The sequence below is a fragment of the Argiope bruennichi genome, chromosome 6 (genome assembly GCF_947563725.1).
Source record: "Argiope bruennichi chromosome 6, qqArgBrue1.1, whole genome shotgun sequence".
Classification (NCBI taxonomy): Eukaryota; Metazoa; Arthropoda; class Arachnida; order Araneae; family Araneidae; genus Argiope; species Argiope bruennichi.
In genome coordinates, this window is record NC_079156.1 from 108,908,532 (window position 1) to 108,921,055 (window position 12,524).

A 12,524-nucleotide genomic window follows, 5' to 3' on the forward strand; every position below is an offset into this window, starting at 1 on the left:
CAAAAATTGTGTACAATTAATTTTTTTCGTAAATAAATGTGTAATATCCTTTTTTGTGTATTTAAATATTTGCAGTTTCATGTTTGTTTTTCATTACTACACCATAGTTGAATAAAATCCTATAAAAGAGAACGTAAATGCAAAGAAAAGTAACTGTAATTTAATGTTTAAATAAAAAATAAATAATTATTTAATTACAATTTCTTTGTTAAAATTTACAACATCAGCCAAAAATCTAATAATTAAATTAGCCAAAATTGATTTACGAATCAAAATGAATTTTGAGGCACTAGAGAGTGTACAAAATAAGACCCTTCGTTTCACAAACTGCTCGATTTTATCTCACATTTCAATATATTTTTAACTTAATCAACATGTTAATGATTTGTCAAAGATTAAGTAGTAAGGTTAAGGCAAAGGTTAAGTAACTCTGTGTAACTCTTAGTAACTTTGTGAAAATTAAATACTCTAACTTATTTACTTATTACGTATCATGACTGCATGACATTTACACAATGTTATTATACATAATATTATTTAGGCAGACATTCATTGTTTATAAATACTGTAATAACTAAGTTGTGGGACCATTAAGGCGCTCAGTAAAAAGTCTAAATTAGTGTAACAGTGATTTATTTACAAATTACGTTACACACTGACAATTCACATACTAAGTTTTGGAATAATTTCAAGATAGATGTAACAGCAGGGATCATAGCATGCAGCCCATGCCGTCGCCTGAACTGAACTGAGTCATAGCGCCACAAGGCACCAGAGTACGCTGTCTCTGACGTCATCATAGTCAGTTATGGTTTGTATTATAAGAGCGGCTTCAAAGTGAATATTATGAAACGGATTAGAGCCTGATTAATTATACACAACAAAATTAATATTCTTTTAATTTATTTATTCGAAATATGTGTACTTTTTTTTACAAATTTATTTATTGGTTTAATAATGTTTTTTTATTCGATTTCTCTGCGGCGATCCCCCTAACAATCAATCCTAAGTAACTGCCTACTCGGAAATCCACCAGTGGGTACACACACACCCTTCCACGTTTTCACATGTATAAGCCGCCATTGCTTACAATATAAGTATCAACAAAAATATATAAATACGTTTTATTACCTTTAGTTATATCATCATAACCCACATGTTTCAGAACATTTCGGACAACAGAGTCGTAATCTACCTTGGCAGATGAGGTGATTTCTCCGCAAACAAGGATTTTCCCGTTCTTCGTAACTGTCTCTGTAACATCAAGAAATATGTATTATTAAATGGTAATAAAAAAGATAAGAGAAAAAAGAATGTAAATTATCATTTATATGTCTTATCTGTACATTTTCATTGGGACATTACTAAGCATTCGTACTGAGATCTTAAGAATGGTTTGACTTTATTCTTATTAAAATGAACTTTATTCTTATTATTTTGATAAATTATTACTTTGTAATGGTTTTTATTTTAACGGATCCTTGAAATTCTTGAATAGATCCTTGATATAATTCTCATTAGTGAAGGCATATATTATAAAGAAATTTAAAGATTTTAGAGAGATATATGTAATTTAAGTACTTTCAAAGAATGGAATTGCTTTTTATCATTTTTATTAAACATTAATAAGCATTCGTATTTAGTTCTTAAGAATGGTTTAACTTTATTCTTATTATTGTAACAAAGTATTATTTTATATTGGTTTTCATTTTTATGGATCCTTGAAATAATTCTGATTAGTAAAGGCATACATTATAAAGAAATTTAGAGATTGTAGAGGGATATGTGTAATTTAACCAGTTTCAAAGAATGGTATTGCTCTTTATTTTCATCATGAAAACTAAAATCAGCCAGAAATAGAACTAGTTGATAACTATAAGCGTTTTCTTATCGTCAACAACACAGAAAAGCCATTTGTTTCTTTCATCACTAATTCCTTCAGCCGCCTTCTGCATTACCCAACCCCCCTCCAAGAAAAATGTAGCGTTTCGTTTCAAAACAAATATGTAGACAAGTATATGTATAAATTTGTCGGCTAACTATGATGCATTCAAAACATAGCGCGATTAATCTCTCTTCAACTCTCAAGTATTTTTCACTCAAAATTATGCGTTTTAAGTTCAGTTTCATTACATAGTCAAAGAAGTTTTGCATATTTTATTGCTCTCTCCTTTTATCTATTGTGTCAAACATTTGCCACAGATTTACATTTGAACTGTTTAGACCTCATACCAAATTTCATCCAATTAGCTTACTGCGATCAAAATTACAAAAGAAATTTTGCATATTTGATCATTTTCCTTCTACCTATTGTATCAAAAGTCTGCCACAGATTCAAAATTACGGTATCTAAACCCCATACCAAATTTCATCCAGTTAGCTTGCTGCGACTTTGAGTTATAACGATTACATATGAACAAACAAACCAACAGACAATTAGTCAACATATGCATTTGTTCGAAAACGTCATTGGCATCTACAATTCTGGCAAATAAAACTTTATTCAAAATTCATAACGATTTAGTTCGTTTTCTTTAGTTATTATCCTCTTCTAAACACAGACGAACTTACAAACAGGGTTTACTGATTTGATCCAAAATTTGATGCAAATCTATTGTTTTTGTGAAAATCCTAATCAAGTTTTATATATCGAGATCTTTTTTTCTGTCTATTTGGTGAATGGGGAAATAAAAAGAAAAGAATATTAAAATAAACGGCTTTTAGCAAACGCAACATTGCACAGAAAACATGAAATAAAACTTGTAAAGGGCTTTACTTAAAATCTTTCAATACTATAAATATTTCCCTTTGATTACCAGAATTTTTAATGATTTTAACATTAAAAGGAGCATAAAGATAAAAAAAATTTTAGTGTAAAATGCATGTTCTACTTACCGCAGGCTACTTTAGAATGTGGATCTTGCTTCAAATGAGCATCTAGGACGGCATCACTGATTTGATCACAGAGTTTGTCTGGAAAATAAAAGAATAAGTGAATAAGTGAAAAAATAAACAAATGGATAAACAGTGAGAGAAGCAAAATTTATAAATTTTTCACCAAAGATTGCAATTATTTTAATGATTTAAATATTTCATATGTCTACGATACTAATTCAATAATAACATTTTTATCTTAAACCAGTGGGAATGGTAAAAACAAAACTTTCTCGTAACAAAGACATTGCCACGAGAATACCTTGCACAGCATTAGCATACAGTAGTTGTGCAATATTAACCTTTGGCGTGAATTTAGTATTTTTAAAATCTATCTGTCATCCTTGGCGAGTTATTTGGAGATAAATCCCTGGAATGCGGTTAATAATATCCAAAAATCGAATTAATATTTGAGGCACGTTTTTCACAAGCGACTAACATGATTTTGACACAAAACTACACTTGTAGTCAGATATTCCATACCGAATTTGATGTTTTTAAATAATCCCGTTTTTGAGTTATCGCGTTTCAGTATTTTTAAAAGTACGGAGCGACAAGCAGTCCACCCCTTGATGGATTTGGCTCCAAATTAGATAGGTGTCTAGACTATAGACGTTAATTCTACGTACTGAATTTTATCTATCTAGATTCATTACATTCTGTATTTATCGCGTTAACTTATAATCGAAGAGGATCGGATAAGATTCCTCTTTTTTTGGACAGGATTTCTCAGATTTTGGACAAAATTTGACAAAAATCTGCAAATTTTATATAAAGACCGCATATAAAATTTCATCTGTCTAGCTCAAAGCATTTTTGAGTTATCGTTGTCACAGACAGACAAATGGATGGTTATTTTCCAAAAATTTGTTTTTCGAACTCAAGGAGTTCTAAAATGTGGAGATTCTTCAAAATCTCGAGCTTGAATTTTTTGACGATTACTATACTTTCTCTATACTACATATAACAGAAAGTAGAATCGTAGGAAAAAATTATCATTCATCAGATGAAAATCCAAATATATCCTTGAAAATGTTAGTTACACGAAATTAATTATCTGACTCAAGCACAAAAAGAGAAAAAAAAAAGATATTTCGTTTTTGTGACTTGACGAAAAAGAATCTGAAATATTTTATGAAGATATGTTTATTATTTCTCGCGATAATAATTTAGTCATTATTATGTAGTTAGTATGTGTGGGCAATAAGGAATAATTAGAAACCATAATTTTTGAATTTTGCTTTTGCTTCTATGTATGGTCGGACAATCAATGTCACTATATAAAGGAGGAAAGAATGAAAAAAAAAATTCAATATATAAATAAAATTGAGAAATTTTCAAAATATCCTGAACAATAAGTGAGTAACTTATCAAAATTTTCTGAAAAAAGCAATAAGAAATCAAAGTGGCATAAATAGTATGTTTTTAAAAATATTTTTATTATTTTTCTCGCAAGCTAATTTATCAATATTATACCATATTAGTCTAGTCATATTCTATGCAAAGTCAATTGGGAAAGAATACTCCTCAGAAATAAATTTCCTGAACCTTTCAGTCTAATCAAATTTTTTTTCTATAAATATCAAGAAAAAATTTCCAACTCAATGGGCAGTAATGAAATTCAAGAGATTTGTTCACTTTATAGTTTACTGTAAAATACCAAACAAATTATTAAGACTGAAATCGTTTACTTGATGCCAAAATAATCTCAATCCAATATAGCTACAAGAAAAAGGATATACAACTGAGTTTATTAGTTTTATGAGTTAATGGCTCCATACATAATCTATTTCAAATGCTCTTGAGCAGGCAAGTTTTTTAAAGGAGATTCTTGAAAACTAATCGAGAAATTTTAAATGTATTTGGCAAGAGAGAATACCCGAAGAAAAAATTTTTGAACTAACCTTTCTGTGGCTTTAATCAAACAATTTCAAAATAATTTAGCAAGGCAGGATCTTCGAAAAAGATTCTTAAATGTGTGCGACAAGGCTGGCCTTTCGAAAGAGATTTTTTAAACTAACCCTCCTTGATCCTTAATCATAAAATTTCAAAAGCATTTGGCAAGACAAGATTTTCGAAAAAGATTTTTTTAAAGTAATCTTTCTGAGTCTGTATCAACTTGATGGTAATTCAATATTTTCGTATACATGATCATTTGCTTGAAATTCTATTCAGATGAAGACTTTCTGCGTGAACACTTGAAATGCTTTAATTCTATTAATTATTTTAATTCTTTTGCGTTTATTATTGAATTGTTGAAAATCTATGCCTCGTGATTGCATGTCATTTCAAAATCAAATTGGTTGCCTCCAGTGCTTAAATGCCAGTAAAGTGAAACATTAGTCCAACAAGACGAATCATGCGTTTGTGTGTCGATGTGTGTTTGGTTTTGCAAACAAAGAAAAATCAATCTCTATATATTTTTTTATATTTTAAATGTCATAATATGAATAGTCTGGTAAAGTGCATTAAAAAAATTTTGCCATAAAAAAATCTTTTTTATAAGTGTATATAAAAATTTCATTGCATGGAAAAATGTATGTAAATTATTTCCATTAAGTTATGATGTAGTTTTTATATGCGTAAGAATTTTTTGAACAATAAAGTAATAATATTGCAAAGAAGTATAAGAATTTTTTTATTTGAAATATAAAAACTCATAATAGTATTAAACAATTAACAATACATGTATGTAGTACAGACACCTACCAAATTTTGTACCAAATCTAAAAACAGCTTGACAGTTATTGGTTTATACCCTCAGAAATGTCTAAACGCTTTAACTCTACAACTCAATGACTTAATTTATCAAATTTGGTATGGCATTTTATGACTACAAGTGTAGTTTTGTGTCAAATTTTTATTTCAATCAGTTGAAGAAAGCTCGACTAAAACACACATTCAATTTTCAGATACTATTAACTGATTACCAGAGATTGATCGTCAAATAACTCGCTAAGGATTATATGATAGATTCGGTAAAAATGCTATATGCTCACCAAAGTTTAATGTTCGTAACTATTATATAACTGTTACCAATGGCATGCAAAATATCCACTATTATAGCATCTTTATTAGAAAATATGCAGGAAAATTTTAGGAAAACTACTCCCACTGTTCTTTTTTTAAATGCATTCCATACTAATTATTTAACAACCTAAGAAAAGTCAACAATCTAGGCAAACAAGACTGTCGCCATGGCGGTTAGGATGAATATATGTTTATAAAATAATACATATTAATATATTCCATATTAATAGTTTAACAGACAGATTAAACAATATTCCGGAAAAATAAGCTGGTTATCACAAGATGGTCGCCAAGGCGACTAGTATTAATATAATTTATTAAATAGAGCATTATTACATTTTATGTTAATAGTTTTATAGCCAGGATAACCAATATTTCTGGAGAATAAGCTGGCTGTCAAAAAACAGCTATTGCTAATATAAATATTAACTATCGCGTTTATTCTCACTCAGATTAGAATTTAGCGGTTACTAAACCGATCAGACCGATGCGCATCGCTACTGTTTTAAGAAGATTCGCTTAAACATGCATGAATGATCACCCTTTCAAGCCAACATGCAAAGTAATAATTAACCCTCAAGCTTTATTGGGACCTTCACGGTCTGTAAATCCCATTCTTAGTGAGAAATAGTCAAATTACTTAGAACTAAATGGCAATAATTTACATAAAAGTTTGAGGTTGAGGTTTTATGAGCCATTCAGTATCGATATACGAAAAAAAAATCACAATCCTCTTGTTTCCTGCTCAAAAATTTATTAAATTTGAAGCCATTCAAGCTCTTAAAAGTTGGTTGAGCATTTCCTATGTACCTATTCCAAAGCAAAATAAATGACGATGGAGTGTTTTTATCGGAGTAATTTTAATCAAAGTGGGGCAGATGGTACTGATAAAAATCATGTGAAGCTTCCCATTTAGATTTATCACAGACAATAAAAGAATGTATTAGTGTTTGGTATCTTCCGAAACACCTGAAAAAAAAATGAATGCATGGTAGAATTATAATGTTTTGCTTTATGTGAGAAAGATGTTTCTTTGAGCTAAAGAGTTTTAATTATGTACCCAAACAGGATATGAGTGAATTATGAATATTTTGATGCTAGCTCGCTCATACACAAACACGGCAAAGTTTAATGTAATCACATGCCATTAAAGATTTTCTTTGCATTTGTGCTTTATACTATCAGCAACATTTAATACATATGCAACCAAAATATATTTAAAATTAGCCACCTTCGGCTACCAAGAGGTTCGGCGGAAATATTGGATGTATTTAATTTCAATTAAATGTCTCTTATACTTGTATACGTTGATTTTTCATGATTCCTTCAAAAAATGTTTTAAGCACCAAATTCTCACAGATGTTGAAACCATGTTATCTTAATAGTTTCCAGCATCATTTGTTCATTATGTAAATGAGCCCTCTTAGTGGAATTAAGTCCTCTGTCATCATAACACCATTAAAAACTCAAATGTTTGTGCTGATCATTTCAAATTGCTCGTTATCTTTTGCAATAATACGTATCCACTTTCTGATTCTTCTTACAAATTGAAAAAATTATTAGCAAATTCTTCATCCTAAGCTTCAAAAAATGATATAAAATCACTCCAGTAAATATTCTATGACCAAATCAAACTGTTAGAATTCCATTAAATCTATTGTTGAAAATTATGCAAAAAAATATTTTGAAAATATTGCGACAATTAAAGAAAAACTGTATATGGCAATTAAACAAATATGATTAAAAAGTTTTTCAAATTTTGAAATGAAGTAAAAATTAGTTTTGTGGAATAATATTTTCTGAAATTTTGCGGAAAATACAGCTAATTTTGACGACAAAATTATTTTGCAGTGCACTAATATGTCATTAAAAATATTCTTTCTGCTAACCTTAACAGAGTATAAAAACTTCCTCTAAAACAGTAATTGATCATTAATCATTCAGACGAAAATTTTTTCGCTAAAAAAATCATGTAAAACAAAAAAAAGTAAATTCAAATGAAGCTGGAATTTTTCCTTCCAAATATTAAAATAAAATGGTCAGAATAAAGCAAAGAAAAAAAATAACTAGATGGAGGTAGGAGAGAAAAACCGACTGGTCAAGTATCAATGCATGATTATGACATCAAAAGTATATGCATTACTTCGGGCCTGTTTTTTGAGTTACAAACTTAACTTCCTCAGCACCATTTAATTTCTCCATTTGACATGCACACTAAATGATAAATCTCACCATAAAGGCTTTAAACTTTGGCATCAGAATTCGTGATTAGCCTTCCTTCCTTCAGACATGGTGCAATACACTAATGCAAATGATGAGCTTTGTAAGCAGTTACTAATTTTATTTTATTTCAAAAATATTAGATGTAATCTCTTTAAATTATTTTTATAAATGAATAACTATTTTTTCTGTTTTAAAACGAGAAAATTATATAAGTTTTCAAAAAATATAATTTATTTAATAAATTGTATTTAATAGCATGCTGATTGTTATAAGAAGATCTGAAGTTTTAAATAAATTTTCCTATTCAAACTCCAATGCCGAGAATCAAAATTTTACTACGGATTTTTACCGATATATTTTAATCAAACATTTTGTAGGTACCACTTTTTTAAAGCTGCATTTTTGTTTTTAAAATAATAAATCTTATAAATTTAATTCGAATATAAAACAAAAATTTTCCCGATTCATCATAAAATATAGTAGGCCAAGAAAAGTAATTTTTAAATATCCAGTTTGTTCAGTTATCTTTACAATCCTCTGTTCTGTCATGTGATTCAAATTCAGATATTTAAATCTCTCCTTCTGCTAAGTTCAAAGTCGAATTTTTCCCGTCTGTGCTTCATTTCATGGAAAGTAAGATAAAAAAAAATAACTATCTAAAAAATATCGATGTGAAAGTAACAGATTTATCTTTGAAGGGAACGAAAATTTAAAATGATAAAAGATTCTACACATACATTTTAAAATGCCTTATCTATAAACCCAACGCTTTTGAACTTTGAACATTTAAAGATTAATTTATTAATATTTTTATAGAATTCAATAATTTTATTTAATTAATTTTATTAAACGGGGGAGGGGTAATTTAGTTGAAAACAAAGTACAAAATTTGCACTGAATTATGGTATTATATTTACGAAACAATGACAAAAAAAATTCAAATATTGCTTTTACCAAAATCAATTAGTGTATTATTAGCACTCTCTTAGTTCACACATACGTTTTTGCTTAGAAATTTCACATATATATGTACAGCTAAAATAATTCAACCAGAATCCACAAAATGATAGCTAGTTATTAATTGATTTTAAAGAAAATTCGTTGATTATAATCAATAAATCGAATTAGTAAATCAAGTTCAGTTGTTCATTGTTTTAATGCTGCTTTAAGTTTTTTTTTAATTTCTAAAACTCTTTTGCTTTTTTTTTCGAATTAAAAAAAAAATTCTGCTTAATAGTTGTCTTGCAGATTAATTATAATTTTCTTTCTATTTCATTACATATATGATAATTGTTGTTAAAAGTGAAAACAATTTAATTGTTGATTTTCTTTTTTAATTTTTTAGACGTGTTTATCAAATACGATGTAAATGTTGTTAATGATTTATTAATGATATTTTATATTTTACTTAGGAATGTATTAATTTTTTATGCTAACATTTTAATTTCAAAAAATTTCAAATAATTCTCTAATTCCACGTCCCCCCCCCCCTGAAATTCGTGGTTGGCATCTTAAATATGCTTCAGATCGTAGAGCAAAGTGAATAAATTTCCATTTTTTTATATTTCTATAATTTAAAAACAAAGCTTTCATTTTATAACTTTCTTTTTAAATTTTTATCAACTTTATTTACATATTAGGATTCTTTCCGAGTTTATCGATATAGTTAGCTTCTGGACGGAAAAAAGTAATACATATTTTTCTTGTTTTTGATTTCTACAACTGCAGTCATTCCTCAATAACATTCGCAGGATATTTTTTTTAAAGACTGGCTACACTTACATTATAAATCATCGCTACAAATTTACAAAGAAAAGAATGTCCTGATTAAAAACTAAAATTTTAAGTTACAATTCAATTTCTTCTTTGCAAACTATTGCAATTACACTTAGTAAATCATATTTTATCCATTTTGTATTTATCATATCTTATATAATAATTTATTTTATACATCGTTTTATTTATCCTATTTAACATATTTTATTCATTTGTATCCATTTTGTAAATAATTTTTATTACGGGTATTTTCTTTTCAAAAACTTTTGTTAATAAGAAAATAAAAAAGCTAATTTCATATATATTCGTTTACAGCACTTAAAGCATGGTATTATGGATAATTATTCTTCATCCAATTAAAAAGCATTAATATACTTATCATTAGCAATTCAATTTTAATATTCTTTTATCTTATTACCATGATCGACAAATATTTAGAAGCTTCTTTCTTCCTTCAATGCACGGTAAAAAATATGCATTTAAATAACGACATGTTTTATATATATATATATATATTTCAAGTTATTCAGTGCGATAATTATCCATATTCTAAAAAATAATATAATTATTTCTTAAACTTTCACCTCTAAAAAAATTATTATAAAAGACTACATAGATTGAATTCGGTAAAAAGAATAGTCTTAATTCAACGATAATTGTTCAACAGTAAGAAAGTTTTTGGAAAGCGCTGTTTTCTATCATTATTTTGAAAAATTTTATCAACTTACCAGGGTGTCCTTCCCCCACAGATTCTGAACTGAAGAGGAATGGCTCGGCCCCCCCGTGTTGCTCCCTGGACCCATCTTCCCAAATGTCTTGAGCGTTTCGCACCATATTGATCTCTGTTTGGTCAGAGAGGGAAAATATGGCTATATAACACCTCGGAAGCTGAAGCGAAAAAGAGTTTTTAAGAGTCCGTTCGTGATGAGGCGTTTTTCTGCCTTATCTTATCGAACGTTTGCGTCAGGGGCTGGTAAACAGTTGCGACCTTATCAGAGGGACCGACGAATGATTCTGCCATCTCATCGTCTTGCACCTCGATCGGATCAGCACGTCTGATGTATAGTAACACGTCGTGTCTCGTATGTAGCCTCGGAAAAATAAAATGAATAAATTCTCTCAAGAACTGCACGTGTCTTTGAGATTTATCTGGCATGAAATCATTATGATGCCTTGGCATGTTGTATTACGTCATGTAAAGCAACAGTATCGAAAAGGAACCAGAACAATATGATATTATGTCGTTATTAGTGTGCATAAGCAAGAAATATTTGTTGTATTGCATTGATGAATGCTGATTAGCTTTTAGAGTAGGTTAATAGTCGTGCTGTTAGAATCAAACAGTCTGAAATCGTGTTGATCTCTTGGTATGTGATATTACGTCTTATAATATCGTGATACTAAAAAGAAACCACAGTATTATTGTGTACGTCATAAGTGAGCGTAAACAAAAATATTTGTTGTATTGCATTGATGAGTGCATATTAGAGTTTTTTGAACGGGTTGATAGCCATGCTGTTAGAATCAGTTGGTCTAAAACCATAATAGTGCCTTAGCTTTTGCATTAGAAATAAACAAATTTAAATAAGCACAAAAGTATTTCATATTTGTAATAGTTGTATGTATATCAGAAATTTTTTAGAATGCGCTCCATTTCGAGCGTTTATTTCTATTCTTATGCTTTATATGTTTCCGTATGCTGTTTTCTATGATTTCTATCCCGCGCTGTTCGAACTAATAGAATCACACTGCTAAAACCAAATTTAAGAAGTATTTGATATTTTCCATAGTTGTTAAATGAATATATATTAGAGATTTTCTTAGAATGCACTCCATTTCGAACGTTTATTTCTATTCGTATGTTTTTTTTTATTATTATTTCTATCCGTATACTGTTCAAACTGTTAGAGTCACATTGCCAGAAATCATGAAGGTGTCTTGGCATGCCTTGCGGAGATAAAGCTTTACTTCACAAGAAAACATAAGCAATTTCAAGAAATATAGGATGTATCATGTCGATGAACGCATATAGAATTCTAAGGATATTTTGAAAATCATGTATTGCTCGAGTCTTTTTCTTTCATTGAGTAATAGGTAAGATTTTAATCAAAGATAGATAAAATTATGTCAAAGATATTAAAACACTAAATTTTCAATTTTCTGAAATCAGATAAAATCGATCAAGAACTGAAGTATGACTTTTATGCTATAGTACATTTTAAATTCTATAGTCTTTTTGAAAAAAATTACAGGTTTTCATTCATTCTTCTTAAATAGTTACTTATTTATATGAGCTTTTTTGTTTTGTGCTTAATAAATAACAAATGCTAGTCAATTAAAACAATGATTTAAGGATATTTGATTCTAAAAACAAACAAAGAATCGTTTGAATGTCATTTATTGTAACTCCTAATGTCTAAAAGTTTTTTCGAAGATGGACGATAAAGGAAGAAGGTAAAAAAATTGGTTTTGGAAACATTGATATATAGGTGATTAAAAGGTATTATTTAAAGAGAATCTAAAATGATTACTGACGAAATCGCATTGTAAGTTATGTCTTT

General features: G+C 28.7%; 1 protein-coding gene across 1 annotated transcript in view; it reads right to left on the reverse strand.

Moving 5' to 3' along the window:
- Nucleotides 1–10,976, reverse strand: part of LOC129971405 (S-adenosylmethionine synthase-like) — a 21,492-nt gene extending 10,516 nt beyond the window's left edge. The window contains exons 1-3 of the mRNA XM_056085148.1: nucleotides 10,692–10,976; nucleotides 2,896–2,973; nucleotides 1,132–1,254 (exon numbers count right to left, since the gene is read on the reverse strand). Of these exons, the coding sequence (XP_055941123.1) occupies nucleotides 1,132–1,254; nucleotides 2,896–2,973; nucleotides 10,692–10,797 (307 nt within the window). The 5' untranslated portion in view covers nucleotides 10,798–10,976. The remainder of the gene's footprint in view (nucleotides 1–1,131; nucleotides 1,255–2,895; nucleotides 2,974–10,691) is intronic.
- Between the last annotated feature and the right edge of the window lie 1,548 nt (nucleotides 10,977–12,524).